Below are 23577 nucleotides of genomic sequence, written 5' to 3' on the forward strand. Positions count from 1 at the left end.
GTGAAACAGCTGAAGGCCTTGAATTTCCAACCATGTGTAACACAGCTTATTGTTACCTCCGTTTTTTTTGTTATTCAATAGTTGCGTGATACATTGTCGCCAAAGGTTGTTGACTGTAGGGGTGGGATTAGAATGTTTTTTTTTTTAAATTGGGCGCATGTTGTCTTGAGCATATTGGGTCTTTGCTCCCGTAGCGTGGGTGTCGACGCTCGACAGTTCGACGTATGCATCATGGATAAATCGTCCAGCCACCACACGCACATCACGAGCGATGAAAATAGATTTTTGAGAAAGTGAGTGTAGGACGATCTGGCCAAAATACGGATCATGAATGCAGATGATGGTGAATCGGAAAATTGCAATCAGCTTCTAGATTTCGAACGATGTAATTGAAATGAATACTTGATTGAGTGTGTAATTACGATTCCTAACTTTTGTTTTAAATCAATAAAGACACTTGTATTTCATCATTAGCATTAACATTTTTTCAATCAGCTGCTTCACATTTTCAATATTGCCTTTACGTCATGCTAGAAGTGTATATTGAACCTCCATTAAAAGACGGCGATTTGAGAGACACGCACATCCGTTTGGCCGTTTTCGCGTTGTTTTGTAGCTATTCTCCAGCTGTTGTTTGAACGTGGACGACTACACGAGCAGCCAAATCGGTGGATAATGGCAACAAAATAGCAAATAAAAAGTAAAAAATAAACATAAAGATGTGGCCCCCCCTCACTTGGTTTGTCCAATTCCCACTGGTTGTCGCGGAGCATTTCTTGTTGAAGTGGTTAGTGTTTGTGTGTCCATTAAAATAAGAAACTCTCTAAAGACAACTTTGATCTATCGGTCGGTAAACGTCAGGGCGGGTCCTTTGATGCTCCGTTCAGAACAACACGGCACTTTGAATAACACACGTACACACCATGTAGATCGGAGGCTACAGGTTTCACGTAAATCCTCACTATCACGCACATTAATTTTTGTCATTAATCATCTTGATTTTCATAGCAATAATATTGAATTTTTTTTTCTTTCAAACTGTCGTGAATGTCGCCATATTATTCGCCTTCTTTTCTTTTGAAAAATGGCGCTTTGCCCAAACGATTCGGCACTGGCGGCACATTCGAATAGCAATGCGGCATTTTTGTATGTACACATTTCTTTTGGTGTCGTGTCCCACATTTTATTGCCTTGTTCTTGCCGTGCGCTGGCCTCAATTTTGCCTTCATTTCCATCAAGCCCAACGCCGTGAAAGCGTAGGCTTACCAATTCATTTTGTTTTTTTTTGAAATTATATAGTTAGGCGCATATAGTGCCATCGGCTATGCATAAGCCATGGGGCGGCGACAGGAACAATCTGCCGTTGCTGCACACGCACACCTGAACACCGAATTCCAGCACAATTTTCAAGGAGGAATTATTTTTTTGTTATTGTATGAGAAATTCATTTTTCCCGCGTACCTGATATATCTGGGCAGATGATCTGCCCGTCTGTTGCTGGTTACTCGAACCAGATGATGGACGTTTTGACGTCACTAGCGCCGTTCGAATATTTGGCAACACGACGCTCGAAGAATCTATTCTGATCTGCATTGAAAGTTGAGCGTTAATTCATCACGCGCCAAGTCTACCATGTACATTTGATACATACCGATCCTCCGGTCGACCAAAGTCTCAGGTCTTCGTAACTTGTTGCCGTGATGTCACCCGCCTGCGATTCTAGCGCCACCCCTTGCGGGGCTTGCATTTGCAACGTTCGGGTGGCAGATTCCAACCTTGGAAGTTTATTTAACACAATTCAACGCTTTGATTAGCGAATTTGATACTGATGACTGTTTTTTAAAAAACATACCTGAGATCATTTCCCGATTCTGCTCGAACCAATGGCGTTTGAATCGATCCTTCGAACACGGCACCGCCCACGCCTAACAAATTGTGTCCATCAGATAATTAAAAACGCGTAAAAGTAAAACTTTGTTATGATTTAATTTTTTTAAAAAGACGGCAGTGCACCGCCTATTTTAAAAACTACATGATGACAAGAAACTGATCGTCCTTGTAGACATTTTTAAAAAGCACTTGTTGAACAGTTACTACCCGCTAGATGGCGGAAGGAGTTTGAATAGTTACGTTTAGCATAAAAAAGTGAAGGGTCGCTTTACCTGACACTCGCAAGATGTCAGCACCGACGATCACTTCTTTGCGGTTAGCGGCGAAAAGTAGCTCCTGGCGGGAGTTGGTCACGCGGAAATCTCTGGCTACCACCTCCAGCCTGTTGTCACCTGCATGTTCACGTACGCACGTATGAATCACGAAGAGAGGTTAATCCATTTCGTTAGGGTGATGGGATTAGAAATTCCCGTCCAGAAAAGAAAAAAGTAAATAAATATGCGGAATTAGAATAATCGATAGGCCAAACAATTTTTGTGTTTTATTTTAGATTTGTGTTAGGAAGCCACGAAAAAGCGGCGCTGTTTTTGTTTGTTTACGGTGAACTGGAAACCAGTAAAAACATTTAGAGATGAAAATGCAGGCATCATGTTGTGCGTTCAGAATAATGGGTACGGCTGTTTTGGTGTCATCCGAGTCAACGATATCAAAACGACTATTGATTATTAGACGTTTTGTGACACGGAGCTTAACACATTAATGACTCGAGACACGCGATACTGTTTAACAGACTTTAGCCCGACTAGTTTCTAAATATTAAAAACCAAAATTTACTTCTCGATTCTTATTCGGTTCGTGTAAAGTAAACGACTGGCCGTATTCCGAAAGTCGATAACAATTCAGCTACTTTTCCTTTTCCCATCCTCGTGCGCGGATATTTACGTCCGTTTGGTGTCACCCGATCTGGTAATAATATTCAAAGTGCCATCTATACCCGGGCAGAAACACATCAGGCGTCGGGATAAGAAGAGCGGGGGGGTAAAAATAAAATAAGGGCAACAAATAACAAGTTTTGATGGTTCGTCTGTGCATTAAGTTAACAAGTTTTCTCGTTGGCAGCCAAACTGCAAAGTGGGATGCGAGGGAGGGGATCAGGTGCTGCTCTGCTGGTTATCCGATTCTTTTGGGGCGTTTCCTCTTCGACTTGAACCTCACTTTTTTTTCTTTCCTTTTTCTAAATTTATTCAGGTCGTGAAGAGATGAACGCCATCTTTTGACTTGTGTGTGCGTGTTGTCATAATTTAGGAAACGCAAGAGCGCAAGTTGATGACTTTGCTGCTTATCATAATTTGAATGGAGACCGTGCTCGGTTGAATAAGATGAAATGCGTGTACGATCTAAATGATTTGCTCTCTATGGAATCAATGTCTTGTCTCGACCGTCTTGATGACGCCAGCATTAAGTGCTGCTGATTCCTGAAACTGTAACAATTACACAGCCGTTGCTTTCTCTTGTCTTGATTCGCCTTTCAATCAAGATTAACGTTCGAAAGTCTTGCTAGGCTCTTAATAGATCGCTCGTACTATAAAAGCTCATCAAATTCTGCAATCGGGCGCAATTTGATCCATCTGATAAGCTCCTTTTATGGAGCATCACTCGAGCCGCTTCTCCCCATCACGAATGCAAATGGTCGCCACAAATAATCCGGCTTTGCATGGCCGGCTGGTCTGATTCACGGCGTATTATTGTTATTGTACATATGATTTAATGTATCAAAATTTAAAAAAACCGAAAAAAATTGGGGAGGGGGAGTTTACCGAGGAAGATTTTGTTGGCGATCCGTCCCTGGGCGTCGCGGGCGTTCATCGTGATATTTTGGCTCGAGTCAAAGACGAGCGGTTGTCCCTGTTTGGCACTGATGTGTGACGTAATCAAAGTGTCTAGCACCATGGCTTCCCCGTTCAATTGGATCCCGCTGGGCGTGATTTTCATGTTGCCGATCCCGTCCTGTTGTTCACGTTGTCCATCCCGCCAGAAGTTTTTGCGTCACGAGCAGCAGGTGATTTTTTTTTTCCCCACCAACGAGAAAGAGATTTTGGAAAAAGCAATTAGTTGATCGATAATGTTTGTGACACGACTAAAATTAGCTAAACAATTGAAACCCATCTCGTGTCTTGTTATCGTTTGACACTTTCCGATCTACTTCACTACCTTAGACTGGGGCAATTCTTTGGTCAATGGCAAGGGGCGGTTGTGATTATAGGGCACCTGAACGATCGTAGACGTCAAAAACAGGCATCGTTATTGCAAGAGTAGGACGAGGTTAGGGTAGGAAAAGAAGGTGTGGAAGACGGGTGTCGTGATGGAGCTCGCGGTGACACCAAATAAAAAACTCGATCTGAAGATTGGTGGAAGGGGCTGGATTGAGTGCAAACAAAGGACGCTCGTATTGCTGGCAAACGGTCGATAGCTGATGCTGGACATTCACTGTCGCCATTGAGGAGGACAGCGTAGACAAAAACGAAACATTACGTAAGACGATCAAAGGATGTTTCGTGCAGAGGCGTAGCTGGATACCCTACACAAAGCGGATAGGCATTTCCCCGATAGGTTTGTAGGGCTCAGTTTTCGGGGTCGGGATTCATCCGCCGCTGGACGAGATTTGAATTCCTGCCAAACCGGCGGCGGTAGCATTTTCGGATTCTCTTTCACGTGAATGAAACGCAACTGTAGCGTTTCATTTAGCGCGATGTTGTGTATTTTATTTTTTATAATTTTTTTTTAACTCTTGTTTCGCAATTTGATTTCTTGTATGGGTGGCGCATTCTTTCGTTGGTGGGCGACAAAGAAAAAAATGTCCCCGTGGTTCGATTTGCACGTGCCAGTGCGGTAGAGTCGCGCCATTGGTTTCGGTTTGGTGATCTGTATATGTGAACGGAAATCTGACCGAGCGCAGCTGATTGAATTCATCAGCATATCATGCCAGTGGTGTGGCTCGTGTTTCGCTTACCGAACAGCGCCCGCACAAAAACGAATCAATAAGCCAATGGAGTGCTCACCATCAAAGTGCTCACCACTGATGGAATCAGCGGATAACGAATGAAAACTCTTCGTCATTGGCATTCCTCCTTTTCTCTCTCTCTCTCTCTCTTTCTAACAAGAAACAAACGTCACCTTCTAGAAGCAGCGCACGGCTTCGATGGCTTTGTCGCACCCAAAGAAACATTGCCCATATAGTTTTAAATGATATGGTTGTTGTTTGTTTGTTTTTTCAAAATTGAATTTTGCTAGGGTATTATATTTTATACCAGTAAGCGCAGTGTGTGTCAAGACTTTGTCATTCAGATTTGGACTGAGAGGAAGACATTCTTAATGGATGTCGTATCCAGTGAGAGATTTAGAAAAAGTTTATTTCTTCTTCTTCTCATCTCGACAGATTTTCTGATATTAAAGGTCATCGAGGAGGTATGTGAATTCGATAACCTATTGAATATCTAAAAGAAATTTGTCCTTGTATATGCCAGTACAAAACTCTTTGTATAAGCCCACCAACCGGATGTCATGGTGCGCTGATTTATCTACGATGTTTCATCATTTTTCGAGTTTTGCCTTTTTTTTCTTTTTTTCTTGCTTTGGACTTTCTTATAAGCTAAGGAATAAGTTAGTACAGATTGGATCGGCTTTCTACGCGGAGAAAGGAGGGGGGAGGAGGGTATGTATGCCTATCGTAAATTAAGGACATCATGGCTGCAGCGTATGAAAAAGGAGGTACAAAAACGAGTTATTCTGTCCTGATTTCCCAATGGTGTTTAAAAGACATCGGATTGGCTCCGTTAAATACAAGACTCTGACTGCTACCGTTAGGAGGAACGAAGCTCATACTAAAGGTATTTATAGGCAGAAGAGATAAGCAGGGCATATTACGATCGTGATTTTGAAGGTTGGCTCAGCTGGATCTTAGTTGAGTAGCATATCGAGAGAGATAGAGAGATGGATACAAAAGAGTATGTGATGTGATATTTTCTTACCAACGAGAACTGCATGGAACGCAGGAGCCATAAAGTGAGCGACAGGTTGATGATGACGATAACGGTGAGAGTTAACAAAAGGCCGAAAAGGGCACGCCGACGCCAGCCTGTTAACGTTAGGACGAGACGGGCCTGTTCCTGTTGCAGCTGTTGGCTCGACTGCGTCGGGTAACTGCCGCCACCGTGGCCCGTGTGACGCGACGATGGCAATCCGGCCGATGATGTTCGACCCAGCCAATCGGTCACGGCGGCTGAATGGCTTCTTCCAGGTCGGCTCCTTCTAGTCCCTGTTGTTCCATCGTCAGCATTCCAACTCATTTTTCTCTTTGCTCTTTCTCCGCTTGTTCGGCCAGGCTATTCACTAACCTAATTAAAGATTGAAATACGAGTGTTAGCTATTTCTTCTATGTTCAATCTGTACATAGAAAAGGAGGGCTAAATAGGTTCGTTGCATATGAATTGTTTGATTTCAATACTAAACACTCTGCCTATTGGCGCTTTGAATTCTCTTCCTAATTCGTTTGGAATTGGCGTTTTTGTTATTTATGTTTCAATTTGTTGATCTGAATTGGGTCGTACAGCGAACCCACGTTGGTTTCCTTTGACGATTCGACGTCTAAGCGACTCGATTCTGTGTCTCTTTTCTGTTAATGGTTGGCTATTGCGAGATGAGCTGTTAGACATAGGGAAAAGATGTCGCGGCAGAATAAGCTGCTCGTGTTCCTCGTTTTCTTGAATTGTTTCCGATGGTGAAGCCATCAGAAATCCCCGCAAATAGTTTTTCCCTGTCAGGGCTAGATAGTCCAGGAATCGGTGGATTCGAACGATTAGTTTCATTCTAATCGCCGCAGATCGTTGCTCTACAATGCAACAACGACGAGTGGCCGTTCAGGGACTTGATGAGGTATTTAAAAATGCGCACTTGAGCATTTCGAATGACTCTGCTTCTCTGTCTGTGCTAAGGTTTGCTGCCCACGCTAAGAAACAAAAACTAAAGGTTAAAACGGATAGGGTAAAAATTGTATAGTTTCATCTGCCATCAGCTCTCGGTCGCTTTTCGTAAATCAACTTAAGACGATGATATTCAACTAAGACTTTGATCCAAGCTAGCTGTCAAAGTTGAATATCAAGTCATCATTCCCCTAATTTTTGAGTTTCTTCTTGTGCCAATAGCCTTCGATTCATTTAAAAGTGAACTGAATCCATCCCTAATGGTGTGCGAGCGCACTGCCAGTGTGTCGTGGCACGTCTTTTCGCTTCCGTCTATTTTCAGCTTGAAATAAGCGCGGGGGCAACGGCGTCTGAGGGTCGAGATGGATTGGAATTCAGATCGCTCCGATTGCGACCCATGTTTTTATTTTTTTACGGAAAGGCCTTTCATGACAAATTTGAGGTCCTTTCCAAATATAAATTTGACTTGATCCCCCCCCTTTTGTGTGTGTATGTGTAGGATCCCGTTGAATATTTGACCTATACGATGTCATCATCCGTCATCACTTGGCCGTCCGATACAGGCCACTCGAGTAATCCTTCGTTGAGTTACCCGTCACACTTACCTCTTTTCGATGGGTTATAGCAGTAGGCAAGATAGAGGCAAGTAGGCGATGATCCAGCACCAACAATCAGGTTGTAAATCTTGCTCTGTGGCACAGAGCTCAAGTTTTCTTTTCAATAGATGCACGCTGTCCGTCAAACGCTTTTCGAAGAAGAGACGGAGCAAAACCACAGGGAAACTCGATTAAAACATGTAACACATTTTTGTTGGTGTGTGTTCAATGCTGCGGCCAGTCGCCTTCGCAATTTCACATCCGCTGCCTTTTTTTGTTTGTCTTTTTCACGGGCTGAACTGGGCCTCGTCACGCGGCCGACTAACACAGGAGCGCACACCGAGCGTCAGCCACAGAGAGAAATAGACATCCGAGTATTTGGTCCGTCCTCTTCTTTGCTCGTCGTTGTTGTATTTTTGTTGTTTGTTTCAACGGTTTCCAAGTTTAGATCTACCGGCCGGCTTGTGGTGCCTTGCTCGGTTTTCTTTCCTTTTCTTTTCCTCTTGGCAGCTAAGAAAAACAAAGAAGATGCCGGCGGTATAAGGACACAGCAGATAAGCAACTGCTGTTTTTTTATGCCGTGTCGTGTACACGTCAACTGAAAATGGCGCATTCGATATCCGAATCGAGGAGTAGTTTTTTTTTTCCCCTTTTCTTATTTGTAAAATTTAAAAATACGTTGCGAGTTTGAAAAGTTTTTTTTTTTCGACGGTGGCTCATTCGTTTCGGTTCGTCTCTTTAGCTCTCCCGCAAACCATCAGCCGAGGCGAGGAATTTTTCATCTTGGTTCTTCTTTCTAAATTTGGACCCGCTAGGCACATCAAAAGATGTGACGAACGTTTTTTTTTTTTCGCCTTCAACAAATATTCCCGTTCATCTTGCTGGCGAATTATTATATTTTTTCTTCTTGGTGTAACGCACGTGCGGGGGAACACATACACATACACAGACACCACACACACACACAAATAAGAAAAGGAACATCTATTTTTTTCCAAGTCCCCTTTGCAATGTTTTGGGGTGTGGCGTGACTTACCGGTTGGCAACCGACAGCACGACTGGGGTCTTGTCGGCGCGTACACGTCCAACTTATATACAAAGACGAGCGGACTATACGTAGTACACTGTGTTTCGTGCTGGATCGTGGCAATGTAGTAGCGCATGTATGTCTAGTAGAGCTATGCTTAGATGGGTGGAGTCACACACGCTGTGTAATCAGGTATACAATTTTGCTGTAGCGCGGGGTTGCATGGGGCGGACAGGGTTTGCAGCAAAAGAAAAACAAACTACATTTCTCTGTGTATAGTTTTTGAAATGTCTGATGTCTTTATTTGCGTGTCTGCTTCCTTATTCTCGACTGGCATGCGTGCAGATGTAAATCTGCGCTGATGGATGTCCTTGTTTATTTTATTTTTTTTCTATTTGCTTCATTCATTTTCGTGGATGGAATGAACTTGGAAATCATTTATTATTCCCTGTTTATAATACGGTTATGTTGGACCTTTTTCTTTTTTCGAAATTTCAACGACATCGAGTTGTTTGTCACACAATTCGAATGCCGAGCAGCAAAATAGGTGAAAGAGTAACAACGACGAGCTGAGTTGACTGTTACAAACTGCTCTTTATTTCGTCGCTCATTTATCTCTTTCTGCTAGCGCCAACTGGTGCCGCTTGTTTGTTTTTTTCCTGACTGTCTCGCCGCATTCGAACGGACATAAATTTATTGCACACTCTTTGTCGCCATCTCTTTTTTCGTCGCTTTCGACCATTTCGCCCTTTTAATACATTCGAGCAATTGTCAACATTTAAAAAAAAAGAAAGGAAATATTTGTTTATTATAAACTGGGCAGGACTCGATTATTGTAGAGACTGGCGCCTCATCTATTGACACTTGAAAAGAAGTTCTCTTTTAGGTACACACGGCATGTTTGCTCGTGTATTTTCTTCGCCGAGTCCAAGTCTTTTTGATCAAACAGACACACACATGTAGAGGCGCTAATTTGACGCCTTGCCCTGCACACACTGGACAGTTTGGACAGCGGTGAAGAAGAAGAAAGGAGAATGAACGTGATGGTCTTTGGTCTGTGTGTACATAGAGACATTGGAGCATGCACACACACACACACACACACAGAGAGAGAGAAGCGTCAGTCAGTGTGTATAGTAAATCCTAGATGATGTAATAAGCCCCGGCGGGATTCGGTCCCGGTTTGTTTGCACGTTACAAATGGACAACAGCACAAAAGCTTCATGTGTGTAAGATGCAATTCAAACGTTTCAGCTAAAAAACCAATCTGTTTTGTGTCGTCCTTTACGTCCATCATTGGCTTTCAGTCTACCAACATTTGATTTCGCACGCCTTTCACGATAAGATTGCCTTCGTTCGTTTGTTGTGTTGCCCTTAACCATTGATCGAAGAGTGCCCACCGCTAAAAACGAATTCGCTTTGAATTTTTATCTTTGCTAGTTACAGAGCAATCACATTGAGTTGTGCAGCTACACGTTACGACGAATGGCATCTCACGTACAGGTGAAAAATTGATGAAATGTCGCCTCACTTAAAATTTGCAAGGTCTTTTTTTTTTTGCCCGTCTCACCGTGGCTCATTCTTCCGTTGTCCACTTGGGACAGACCCATTTATCCTTAGTTCCTCTCTCTCGCTCTCTCTCTCTCGTATGATAATAACTCTTTTGTATGTCTGTGTAATCCTCTTTTCTTATAAATATATTCACGAGTCCAGCGTGATGACGATTCAACAACAACAAAAAAATGAGTTTGTTTTTCAAAAGCGGGAGGGTCTTCCTTTTTATTTTATTGTTATACGACAACAATTTATCGCGAGCTTCCCAACCCGTAAAAAAAAAAATAAACAACGTAAAGCTGTAACGAACAAAAACTCACACAAACAAAAGTTTTATGCGGCCTCAACAAGCGCGAGCTTTTCTGATCGATGACTTGTTCCTTTTCACGACTTTATTCCTACGTCGCGCGCACTTGTAATGGCATAAATGGTATTTAAAGCCCCCCCTTTAAAAAAAAAAATATATTTGACTGTTTCACCGAGATGAGCGTAGAATAGGGCAGATTCCGATGTATTTTGAATTGTTTATATGTGGGCTAGAGGATGCAATCATTCATCATGATGGCAAATGGCGATTCGGAGGTAAGATTGCAATGCGCAGCGCACCGCCATGTATGTTCTGATTTTAAATGGGCCAATCATGCAACGATTGCGCCGAGAGAGCTCTCCATCGGTCAAGGAAGAATTAAGTGGTTCCTCTTTTTTCCTTCTTCTTATCGACGAGTAGCAGGGCCTCTTTTTTCTTTTCCCTGTCCTAACCGAACTCACGAACCGAGACGTTACGACGGTCCGCATTTCCATTTAGCCCATCATGTAAATCCCTATGAATATATGGTGGCGTGCCTCTGCAAGTCATTTGAATTTCGTATAACGATATGCAAAGACTGATGTCTTTTTACACTGCGTGACCCCCACTATCCATTTAAATGTACCATTTGTTTGTCATCTCTCGTTTTTCGTTGGGCGGGGCTTGCGATTGAAAACGGCAAAGCGAATGCGATGATTAAACTTTTTTTTCTTTTTTTCTTTTTTGCATTTTTCTATTTTATGTCAAAAGAATAGCCAAACAGGCTATTGTTTCGTCGATATGTAAATACCATGCCCGGTAAGAAAGTGAAACGAACGTACAGTGAAAGGTTTTCCACTCGACTGGACGAAATTAAACGATGTCGTGACATGTTTTCATTCCTCCGGTTTGTTTCAATGGCCATCCCCGCAAAAGGGAGGTCATCGACTTTTTCTTATTTCTTGACGTTCTCAATCCAATTGTTTTCCATCGTTTTTTTCATTGTAAAGGAAAAGGCAGTCGTAATCAGCCAACAAGTCCAAATAATTGATTGATTATCCCTTTTTCTCTATTCTTCCATCTTTTGAATGAATCAATGGAGTAAAAAATAAAACAAAACAAAAAGTAAACTACAAGATGATGACGAACATGTTGAAATGTAAATGAAGCCATCCAAAAATATTAGGCGTTCCACCTTTTTCGTCTTTCCCCTTTTCATACAGCCACACCCTTTTCGTGCTCTCATATGCGTTCCATATCGTGGACTCATTCATTGTACGTTTAAGCTATTGTTCATCAAGATGGCAAAAAGGGGAAATAAAAGAATACGAACGCGCATACATACACTGGAGGGTAAAAAAACAAAAAAAAAAACCCAAGGCAACAAAAAAACTTTTATTTTATTTTTTTTTTCACGGATTTTTTTTTTTTTTACAAGCAGATAATAAGTCCTCGTTGACTCCGGCTCTAATTGCCATGCGTTACGTCGATACTGTAATGTGGCAAAAGCTAAAATGGAAAAAAAGGGAATACGTCAAAATCCTACATGTTCATGAGGTGCGTCTTTTTGGGGGGGCTTCAGTTCGGCATTTAAAAAAGGAAATGCAACTCGGCATTAGCCGCTAAAAAGAGGACCTTAAAGCGATGACTTGAAACGTACTCAATTGGTGTGATTCTCTAGCTAAAGACACAAGGAGAGTATAGCCACTTGATGACGTCGATTCTGCGCCATGTACAAGTTCCATCAATAATCGAAAACAAAAAAACCGCATGTTTGTTTACATTTACGATCGTTCCCTCCCGCGGATTTCTGCCCTAAATGACATCCCGCGTGTTTTTTGTTTCATCGTCTCACTTCAATTTTCGAGTGCTGTAACTCGCCGAGTTCTAATCAACTATGCGATTCGCATTACTAAACACCCAATCGAACGTACTGCTCCATTCGCCATCGATGATTCCGTTTGATCTTTTGGATGCTGCCGGCATAGCGAGAGTGATCATCACTCGTTAACTATCTTGTCGATGGGTGTATCTCAGCAGACTGTTGGCCCCCACTTATTGTCCCCACATTTGAAACAAAGTACACAGCAATCGAATGGCCGTCATCAAAGGCTTTCGAACGGGCTGTATTATACTAAATGCAGCCATGTCATTGACAAGCCAATTGAATTGCTTCTGTTTTTCAGAGTTGCACGACTATACGTCGTGGATCTGCTGAAATGTAAACAGGCGAGCTAAAATATTAGCGTATGAATTGGACGTCTGGACAAGGTCCGCTCTTCTTCTAATTCACTTATGTGTACATGGCTGCCTGTCAACTTGAATTAGCTCATTGAAAAAGTGGCCCCCAGGTTTCGTTTGATTTGTATCCTAGCACGCTCAACTTGTGTTCCTCTTGCAATCTTCGGAGAATTAGGAGAGATGGCCGTTGGCAACCACGATCGTTATATAGTTATATATCTGCGTATACTCTTGGTTTGTTCGTCTCTATTGTTTTCACGCAAGTCTAGATGTAACACACACATACACAAAAAGAGAGAAACGAAGAATAACGAGCGGCCAACAAAGAGAAATGGCTGACTATAAGGAATGGTAGAGTCAATCGCCATAGTACAGAGTCAATAACAATGGAAGGAGAAAACTTTGTGAGCAATGTAGTAGGTGTAGACAGGCTATAGAAGAATTGAAGTCCCCCCCCTCAATCCCGATAACTATACACGTAGTTGTGTGTCTTATCTTCACACAAGGCAGCCATGAGCGCGGGCTTCTGCCGAAACATGTGTAACGTACAAATCCTGATCGACAGGTCTCTCTACAAATATCAGGTGAGCACCAACACGCACCGATCGGCTGTAAGCCTGCAGCAATCGAATCAAAACAAGGCACGACTGTGTTGTATACATCGCTGCATTCATTGCGACAAAACACGAATAAAGAATATTTTCCATTTTGCTGGACGTGTTAGCGGATTGCGGAGTTATGTTGTCCACGTGAACAGAGACGTGAATGGCTGGCTAACAAATAAAAGCCTTTTCAACGTAAAAGACAGTTCATCTCTAACAGGCTGTGCACACTTGTCCTTATCGAGGCTCTTAATTTTAATTGATGGCTGCATTTTAAGAAACTTTATGACCCAGTGGTTCTTTTTCTTTTTTTTCTTTTCAGCTTTGTGAAATTGTTTGACGTGGAAACTGAAATGTCTTATCATTTGCATCGAGCTCCGTTAAACCGGTTCGTTTTGTACGTGCAACAGCGCCGAGCGAAGGGCGTCTCCAGAAGGGCTTTGCAGCGATCGAATCTATGCATAAACGCGAAAGGGCCTCTGTATATGTGCTGTTAATGGAATGAGCATTGCAAACGCAAACAAGCAATGTTGCACTAGGGAATCTTTAATTCCGATGCTTCATCCACACGTGACATTAGACATGTCTGGCTGTGTTACGCTGCGCATATATACGCAGCAGATTGGTTATTATTGTTCGTTTCAAAGCGGATCAAGTGGGCACCGCCGAGACAATCCTCTCAAATTGCAACAATACGAAACCTCGGAGACAATTCCACGGCCGTGAAAAGTCTCTTGTTTTGCTTTATATCGTCTCGTGTTCGGGGTGGGCCAACGTCTTTGGGTGTGGTCCCTAAGAGACGGACTCCGGGACTCCCGAACAACTTATACCGTCAAACATCGCCAACTTGTAGACCATTTCTGGTGTCATCGCCAGGGGCTAGAAAACTTAACATAAACATGGGGTTTAGCGATCTGTGAATAGGGTCTCATAATTTTGCTTGTTGATTGGTGTCTCCCCAACTAAACCGAGAACTTGATCATTAATTGAAAGTCTCTTTTTGTTGTTTCCCTGTAGGTTTTTTGGCATTTGTTCTTCAAACAATGTGCCGTCCGAGACAGGCGTTTCTACATCAACTCAATTTCCCGTGAAATTAAAAACATAAGCGCAGTAGAAAATGATTATTGCTTTATGAATTATTAAGGAAAAGAGGGATCGCAATGTTTATTTTCCCCCCTCTTAAGGCTGGATCCATCTACAGTCTGTAGCCATTTTTGTTTGGTTGATGCCTTTTTTTGTTTTTTGTTTTGTTTTCGCAACGTATAGCTAAAGAAAGCAAATGCGAAGGGGGGGATTTCACGAGCTCATTGTTGTTGACACATCTGAAAGCGGAGACGTACTGTTAAAGGGCCTCTATGTATGTATAAGGTCGTGAGGAACGACAAGGAGCTGATCCTTTTTTTTTTTTTTTTTTCTGCTCCTAACTGTGCACACACCGAGTGATTGAGAGATTCAATAGTAGGCCATATATCTTGTGTTGATATTAGGGTAAGTGAGGACGGGAAAAAATGAGCACGCTCGGTTTGAGCTTACACCATTTGCGAGCGTGTTTGTTTACTTCAGAAGAATAACAGAGCGAAAGACAGCGGTGCATCACCAAGGCCTACAAGCAACTATCGTTGGAACATTGATTTTTCCCGTTTGTGAATGTTATATACCTTGAAAAGCCGTGCAGGATAAAGAATAAGAAACGCATATATATAATTGCGTCGATCTCTTTTTTGTGAAATGTCGTCAGCTTTTTACAAATTCAAATGAATTGTGATTTATTTGTTAGGCGTCAAGTGAACGGGAGAAAGAAAAAATCTATCGACAGCAGTCTGATGAGAATCACGATCTTCTTTGTGCACGGATAGCGGGAGGTTGATGTGTGTCGAATGATCAGGCTTGACTTTGTAGACGGTCTGTGTGTATATAGAAGAGATGTAATAATGGATGAGCGAACACGACCACACGCAGCGACACGAAGACTATTAGCCAGGCGGCGTGTACCGTCACGCCAATCACATGCGACAGTGACACGGATCCTTGTGGCATCTTGCACGCGCTCATACGGCAATAGCTAAGGGTTCAGCCGTCGACGTCTACATCCCTCTAGAGATGGTCACATCGTGAAACACTCGTCGGCCGAATAAAAAATAGGGACATTCGTGATTCTTAATTGGATTAGAGACGATAGTTCGTGCCCAGTTTGTAGCAACGCCGCAGAGAAAAAGGACCCGCCTGAAAATAGTGTGTTACCTTTAATTTTGATTCCCCGTCAAATGAACGTCTTTTGATTATATTTATTTTTGTGTGTGACGACATTCTAATTGCCGAGACGATGACGTAAAGAGATGCGAGATTTCAATGAGTTGTGTTCGGTCAGCCATGGTACTTTTACCGTAGATATTATATAGAAATATATCCGGGCCCCTTTTCTTTTAAATCTCGCCGTCTTTTGAGACGGCGGTCAGATATGACGGCCATCGGAATTTGCCGTCAAACGAAACCGGATCGTCCGCAAGTATTTCCTTACAAGCGGACGATGCGTAGACGCGCTATTCGTTTAGTGACAAGATGAGCGCACCCGACTCATTTATACGACACAGACACACAAAGAAATGGGTACACATCATCACCAGAGGGTTTCAAGGCGGGATGGTGGCGCCACACAACAACATCTATGGATATCTCCTTTCATTGTTTCAGCATCAACAACCAGGGGGTTTCTTCTTTAGCTACTTTAGCGAATAAACCGATGTTAAATATGTCTCTGTTATTAGCTGACAAACCGATCCCGCATCTTATATCGCCTTGTTATTAGCGGCTCCAATCGCTAATAGTCAAATTTTATTAGCTGTTGGAGTCGCTAATAACAAGGCGATATCATACAAATATTCTTAGATTCTTGAATCTATTTGCTGTTCCAACCGCTAACAAAGACGGTTTTGACTTGCTTGCCAAGCCAATCAGAGGGCCAGAAAAGGTCCGTTTTTCTTGTTTTTTTCTGTGCTTTCTCGCTTTAGCGTTCACGAGGGAGGGGCGCTTGCGTTTAACGTCGGGGCCCCCTCCGGGGGCGACGTTAACGCAGCCCCTTCCGAGCACGGTCGAAGCGCCACACGGCGCGAGACACCGTTTACCTGTATTTCGTACAAAAAGTTAAATTCATTTCCTTCCTCGTGAACGCTATAGCGTGAAAGCACTGAAAAAAAAAAGGAAAACGGCCTTATACGGCCGTTATTAGCTTGTTATTAGCTTGTTATTACCTTATCTCCTTGTTATTAGCGACTCCAACAGCTAATAAATACATTTTTTTAGCGGTTGGAACAGCAAATAGGTTGAAGAATCTAAGAATATTTATATGATATCACCTTGTTATTAGCGACTCCAACAGCTAATAAATACATTTTGTTAGCGGTTGGAACAGCAAATAGGTTCAAGTATCTAAGAATATTTGTATGATATCGCCTTGTTATTAGCGACTCCAACAGCTAATAAAATTTGACTATTAGCGGTTGGAGCCGCTAATAACAAGGTGATATAAGATGCGGGATCGGTTTGTCAGCTAATAACAGACACATATTTAACATCGGTTTATTTGCTAAAATAGCCAATGAAGACGACCCAACAACCAGCGGCTGCCCTGCCGAACCGAGAAATGTGAAATGCCAAGCGATGGGGCGATGATTTCTCTTGTGAGAAAAAAAAAAATAAAAGAACTGAAAGTCGGTAGATGACGCAAAGAGGCGGAAAAAACAAAACAAAAAACAACAGACAATCGCTAGGCAGTCACGGCATAGATATCAGCCAGTTTTACATTTAGGTCAAAGGGCCGTTTCCACGTCGTTTGCTCTTTTCCATTCTTTTATCTCGCCATTATTTCTCGGTTTTCTTTTTTCTTTTCTCTGTGGACATTTCGTTCTCGCAGTTTTGTGCCCGCGTCAAAAAGTTCATTCCGCTCTCGTTAGTTGAATGGAATGCCATTTTATTCCGTTATGTGTTTTGTTTTTAAGGAGAGCGGTCACATAACTCCGACATCACGTGACGCCAGCGCATCTTCTTTATCTTTTTTAAGAAAAGGAATCAAATTTGTATTCGTAACAGCGCAAGGGTCACGCTACGTAAAATACGAACTGCTGGAAGTGATGGATGTAGAATCCATCAACAAGGTAATGAAGACGATGTATGTTGCGTTTATGATGCCTGTCCCGTACCGTTCGTTTTATCCATTGCGAATCGGAATGTGGATTTTTAGATGTACGTTCGTGATCGTTTTTGTATGTGAACAACGCGAATAAAATAAAAGCGGAAGGGTACGACTCACGTCCCGTTATGTGATTAATAACCTACGTACGTGTAAAGCGCATCGTCGATTAGACGGGTCTCATAAACGATAATGAACTAGCGTGAGAGATTGGTTCTTAGTCTTCGTGTGACGATTCGATTGTCGAACACGGCCTTTTCATTCTCGTTCGACTTGCAATCATTCGACAAGGATAATGTCCAAATTAATGAAAGACGAGAGGCGAATATATCCTGTAGCCAAAACGCATTTACGAATAAATGTATTTATTGCTCGATTTATTAGACGTTTTGTGTTATTCGGACAATATTTTTGTGTCAATCGCTACGTTTGGGGCGTTGTATTTCATTACATTTTTCTGGCTTACCAAATCAAATCAATTTTTATGACGCTGTGCAAATCGGGAAAAATATAAATAGATGCGAAGTTGCAGAGAAACAAAAGTCTCATTTCTTAATTACTCCCGTCAAAAGTTCCGCTACTGCCTTACTGTGGCATTATTTGAAAAGGTGCGCGCACGACTGATTCTGCAACGTTCACATATCCTCAAGTATGTCTTATTCGTTACGTACATGGTGAAGGTAAAATAGAAACTTTTGTCCGCCTGTGCAACTCTCGTCGCTCGTCGTCCAGGCGACAGAAACGGAAAACGAGACGTCTCTTTTCCTGTTGTTTTGTTCGACTTTAGTAATTGGATCGTCTTCAACTGGCGGGGGCTGAACGTGTACATCCTAGTTTATAGCAGTACATGTCAATCGGACAGGAGTGCTATACCGGTTCTCTGGATTGAATTAGTTTGTTCCTTTTCGGATGACTCTTTGAATCAGTCGACAAGTCAAACGGATGTCATTACGGCTTTATTATTATCTGTTGCATTGTGCGAAAACTAGATTTCCGTAGAAAGGAAAAACCCACGAGGAAATGCGTCAGCTAGCTCAGGTCAAATGAAAATAGAACTGCGCCCCTACTACATATTGCCAACGGCGCCTCTCCCCACTGCCGTATATGTCGCCCTGAACGTTGTGTTTCAGGCAAAACAGCTGAGTGAGAACCCACCTCTCCTGTTGGTCAAAAATAGAGGGGCATTTTGCCTGGAGATATCCATCATTTTTCCTACGTTAAATACAGATATCTACGGTTATAATAATACAGCCAGCGCGTTGCGCAAGGGCAAATGAAATGAAATAAAACACACACACACAAATCATTAGATTTGCCCTTGCTGGGCGGCTGCTGGGCAAGTTATTCGGATGAAAACAAAAGATAGGCAACGTTGCTGGAGAGAAAGACATACAAAATACATCGTACGATGTACTTCTGCTTGATTCTCATTGGACGAATTGGAACTGGCGTGATTCAATGCCCCGCCTACTTTTTATGTGCATTCTGCAATAGTGAGTCGACCGATGAGTTGACGTTGTTTTTGTAAAATTCCAAACGACAAAATACTCTTCAGTCTTGTTCGGCTTTTCAATCGAATATTGTGGTCATGTTTTTGAGTACGTCGTGATTAAAGACTAAACGCTGTGTCGAGGATTTGAGCCATGGATACGTCAAATCGTACCGACGATATGGATTTGGAACTCAACTTTCCTTCCGATTTAGGAGGTAAATAAGAGGGTTTGACCATTCCATTTATTTGGATGACGTCTTGCATATTTGTTTATACTGGAAGCAATCAAACTAAATATTCGTCAATCTCTATAGAGTTGTTTCCTCACGAGGATTCTGAACTTATAGACTTGGCAGGTGAAGATTTGTTTTCATCCTTTGGTCCTGTTTCCCCACTGGTAAGATCAAGGCACGCTGAAAGAACTGCAGCTCATTTACACATTTATTTCTTTTTCCTAGGGTGACAACTTTCACCTCCTGAAACCTGCCATTATCCAACCTACTGTCGCACCCCAAAAAACTATCATTCCAATTCCTGTTGTGGAACCAAAACCAATTCAACAAAGGTTGCTTCAGACCGTTCCAGTGGCCAAAATAGTTCCAGCAATTTCACCACAAGCTGTGTCCAAGGCAACCCCTGTCCCGGCAAAAACTACACCACAACATATTCAACCGGCACAGCCTGTACTGGTGAACAAAGCCAACCAACAAAGCAGTGTAGGGACCCCCATTAGAGTTGACTCTTCATCCTTGGGTGTTCTGATATTGGGCAATACTTTTGGCTACAACAGTGTGGTCACCGTTCAACCTAATGGAGGGCTTGTCAATGTTAACTCTTCTGTTTTGGGATCTACAAACATGTTCAATGGAAATTCCAACCCTCCAAGCCCATCTGACAGGCCTCCTGTTATCAAGAAAAGTTCACACAATGCCATTGAAAGGAGATATCGAAACAGCATCAATGACAAGATTCTTGAACTGAAAAATCTCATAGCAGGAGAAGAAGCAAAGGTAATAACTGCAGTTTAAAACATAAAAAAACAGTTGTCATTTATTTGTAACTTTTTGTTTTGTAGATGAGCAAATCGGCCATCTTGAGGAAGGCCCTGGAATATGTTCGTTACCTTCAACAAATGAACCAAAAACTAATCAAGGAGAATATGGCGTTAAAGATGGCTTCGCAAAAGCAAACTGTCAATGGGTTATTGACAGCCTCAATGTAAATTTACCTAAACTACTTAGGCATTTTTATTTGAAATTTAAACAAAATTTTTAAAGATGTCTCTTAAAAAATATAGGGATAGTCCTCCGTCGGATATTACACCTCCGGGATCACTGGAAAATTCAACGTTGGCCGAATCGCCACCTAGCAGCTTTGGTAGCGGATCTCCTCTTACCTACGCGGCCTCGGTAAACGACGAAATTCCTTATTTTCTTGCTGGTAGTAAATTTGTATCAACTGCTTTGGTGTATCTGTAGTCTGATGATGAGTTTGCCATCGATGGAAGCATGGTGTCACCTGGCAACGTTATTGCTCGATCAATGCTGGATCGTTCGCGCATTGCTCTCTGTATGATGATGTTGGCCGTATTCGCATTCAACCCATTCGGCAACCTCTTATCGCACGCCGACTCGGCCGTTTCCCATTACACTAAACCGTCTGGCCGTGTCATTCTTGAAGCTGGTAAGTGAGACTGTTCGTTTGTTATGAGATCTCTTTTTTTCTTTCCTTTTTTTTTTTTTTTTTTTTTAATCAAAATAAATTTGTCCATTTATTTTGTTTTCAATTCTAGATCCTCTCGATATTGTAGAAGATTCCGGCTGGTACATCTCTGTTGCAGCTGTGAGCATCAACATTTTTGTTTTCTTAATTGTCCTTCTCCGTACTCTGGTTCATGGAGAGCCGTGCATAGAGCGGCAGAGTAAATCAGCATCGCTCTACTGGAGACAGAGGAAACAAGCCGATTACGACATGAACAACGTACTTTCAAAGACTTGTTATTTTGCGGTCTCCTGTCTTGATTCCACCTTAAAGTTTTCTTCTGTTATTGTCTTACCAAATATAGGGAAACTACGTAACTGCAGCTACTCACTACCGTCAAGCGCTTTGCGCCTTAGGTCGAACAGTTCCCGTGTCTAAAGTCGATGTTGTGGCTAGTGTCGGATGGAATTGCTGGCGCCAGCTGCTGCATCGCTTCGGATTTGCTCGTTTTCTCAGCGGCCGTGTTGGCAAACTTTTCCCGAATCGCGACGAACGCCGAGTAGCCCGTGAATTTCTAGCGGAAGCGGCTCTTTGTTTTCACAAACTTCACCAGCTGCATCTTAGTCAGCAGGACGTTATTGATCCCAACAGCCACTACTGGTAATTTGAGATCTTCTGATTTGCGTCAGAATTGATAGGTCAAGCATTTGACAGAGGAAATCCCCTATTGGTGACTGGGACTGTTTGGCTGTACGTTATAATATTGCTCTTTTAAGGTTCGAGCGCTATCGAGGTTTGGCTTTGGCGCTGTCGGCTACAAATCTCGGCGAAGCTGCTGGTCCCGCTCTGAGTGCCATGTCCAAAGCCGATATTTACATTCATCTGGCACTACGCACCAAACACTCGTTTAGTGGGCGAGGCTTTCTGTGTGCTCGCTTCTACTTAGCACGCGCCCGTCAAATCTGCCAGGCTCTCAACGGCAACGCCCCTCCTCGTCTTCAGTGGCTGTGCAGCCCGGCCGGTTATCGTTTCTTCCTTAGTCACCACTGGGAGTATGACGATTGTCCCTCAACTTTGTTCACATCACTGAGCAACAAGTCGGATCCTTTGGCCTTTACCATGCAGGTACGTTCACATCGTTTTATTTATTTATTATTATTTTTTTCATAGCAACTGTACATTATTGTTACATATATACTTACATTGCAGGTCTATCGTCAGCACGTCCTACAAAAAGCGCTGCTGACTCTAGTTTCGCCCGGTCAACGTGTCGGTGACGCTTGCGATGTGGAACCTTCACGTCGGGCGCAAACCGGCGATGCGTTGAGCTACTCCCAACAGCTGATGGAGAATGCAACAGCCGCAGTCTCGCCCAGTAATGACTCGTCGCTTTTGCCGCCTTCCACTATTCAAGGTCTGGGTGTCGGTGACGAGGTAGCCGGATGGTGGGCTGCCATAGTGGCTGTAGCCTCTTATTGGCTCCTGTGCGAAGAGGACAAGGCAGAGCAATTGCACGCTCGCGTAGAAGCTTATCCTAAACTGACGCAAGGAGACCCACTACTGGATGCCGTTTTGGGTGCCTACAGGTAAGCGGAGATGGCGTCATCTCGTCTTACAGACGTAGTCATCAACGGGCCTTAATCGACCATTTCCTTTTCGGCATTTCCTATGACAGGGCTCGGCGGTTGTTGCTACGCGGCGCTGATCCCGCATCCATTATTCAGCAATGCTCTCTGGCTGGCTGTCGTCTGAAAGAGTCTCTCCAAGTTTCGCTTCACAAGAGCCCACAACTAATGGTTCAGGTATAGAGAGAGCGAGAGAGAGAAAGCGCATGCAGTTTTTAATCACTTTTCCTTCTATTTCCTATCCGTCCTGCATCGTTGGCTAATTGTTAGATTCGTTTCCACGGAAACGACACACTGGGGGTAGCCCGTGTGCATTGTAGTTGCATTGCACGTTGTGAATGATTTGTTTCGAGCAATGCTTCGGCAGTGCAACGCGGGATGCCAGCCGAGATTCTTCAACGCTATTCTTGATTCTCTTATCTTTTCCGTACGAACGACCTTCGAATTTAGTGTGTTAGTAGTTGAGACTGCCACTCAAGTTGACACGTGCCCGTTTTGTTTAGGCTGCTCAACTACTCGTCAGCGATTGGCTGTTGGAGACTCGCACAGCGCTATGGGAAAAAGATTTTGAAAGGAACAACATGGACGTCAATTACGTAGCAGGACCTACTGTCTTATTAGGATTCCAAGAAGATTTGTCTAGTTTGAAAAAACTAGTTCAACATTTGCCCGTGAGTTTTACCACTTTTGTCCGGAGATGTCACTTAGTTTGCCATTAGGTCATTCTTTATTTTCATTTTAAATATTTTTCTCTTGCAGAGTACTCTTTCGAGAGTATTCTTGCATGAAGCAACGTTGAGGATGATGGCTGGTGCGGCGCCTGATCGAACACAACAGTTACTGGATCGTACGCTTCGCTATCGGCAGAACAAACAGTCTGTCATTTGCGGCAGCAAAGGTAATATACATTGCCATCCAATTTTAGATGTGCCAGTTTACATCTTTTGGTGGTTTTTGCTGACATGCCTGTGCAGGTAAAAATGCGTTCTTGGATGCCGGCGAACGAGAACACGCAACAGCGCTGTATATGGCCTGTCGCCATTTACCTGCTCCGTTACTCTCATCGCCAGGCGAGAGAGCTGGCATGTTGATTGAAGCGGCACGAACGTTGGAACGCATTGGCGATAAGAAGCGGTTACAGGATTGTTATAGCTTAATGAAAGCAATCGGTACATCCATTTCGACTTGACATTAATTCTATATTTAATCACCTAATCATTTTTGTGCTGCGTGTGTGTTCGCCTGGTGTCATCACTCATTATACAAAAACTACATTTTCGATGGATAGATTGTAAATCGTACGACAAAATACTTGTTAATTGAAATAAAACCAAACCTCTCTATGTAAATGCATCAATGAATTTTTCGTCTTTTCTTAGAAACGCCTCAAATTTTTAA

At 42.8% G+C, this 23577-nt stretch overlaps 2 protein-coding genes across 3 annotated transcripts; one reads left to right on the forward strand and one right to left on the reverse strand.

Annotated features, from left to right (window-relative positions):
- Window positions 1-437: 437 nt before the first annotated feature.
- LOC116919183 (zeta-sarcoglycan) lies at window positions 438-6236 on the reverse strand. Its single transcript, XM_045171485.1, has 7 exons — window positions 5919-6236; window positions 3708-3897; window positions 2163-2282; window positions 1853-1925; window positions 1652-1775; window positions 1462-1587; window positions 438-1380 (listed from the first exon to the last, which is right to left on the reverse strand). Exons 1-7 carry the CDS (start codon window positions 6234-6236, stop codon window positions 1300-1302), a joined length of 1032 nt encoding a protein of 343 aa, XP_045027420.1. The 3' UTR covers window positions 438-1299.
- A 12596-nt stretch (window positions 6237-18832) lies between these two features.
- On the forward strand, window positions 18833-23528 carry LOC116919178 (sterol regulatory element-binding protein 1). Of its 2 annotated transcripts, XM_045171482.1 has the most exons (14): window positions 18833-19068; window positions 19168-19250; window positions 19312-19863; window positions 19929-20071; window positions 20151-20262; window positions 20332-20536; window positions 20646-20833; window positions 20919-21214; window positions 21331-21679; window positions 21764-22140; window positions 22230-22356; window positions 22683-22850; window positions 22939-23077; window positions 23154-23528. In XM_045171482.1, exons 1-14 carry the CDS (start codon window positions 19005-19007, stop codon window positions 23366-23368), a joined length of 3018 nt encoding a protein of 1005 aa, XP_045027417.1. In that variant the 5' UTR covers window positions 18833-19004; the 3' UTR covers window positions 23369-23528. The 2 variants fall into 2 exon arrangements, with proteins under 2 accessions (XP_045027417.1, XP_045027418.1); XM_045171483.1 differs by lacking the exons at window positions 18833-19068; window positions 19168-19250 and having other exon boundaries at window positions 19428-19569; window positions 19644-19863.
- The last annotated feature ends 49 nt before the right edge of the window (window positions 23529-23577 follow it).

The sequence above is a fragment of the Daphnia magna genome, linkage group LG3, assembly GCF_020631705.1.
Source record: "Daphnia magna isolate NIES linkage group LG3, ASM2063170v1.1, whole genome shotgun sequence".
In the NCBI taxonomy this organism is placed as follows: Eukaryota; Metazoa; Arthropoda; class Branchiopoda; order Diplostraca; family Daphniidae; genus Daphnia; species Daphnia magna.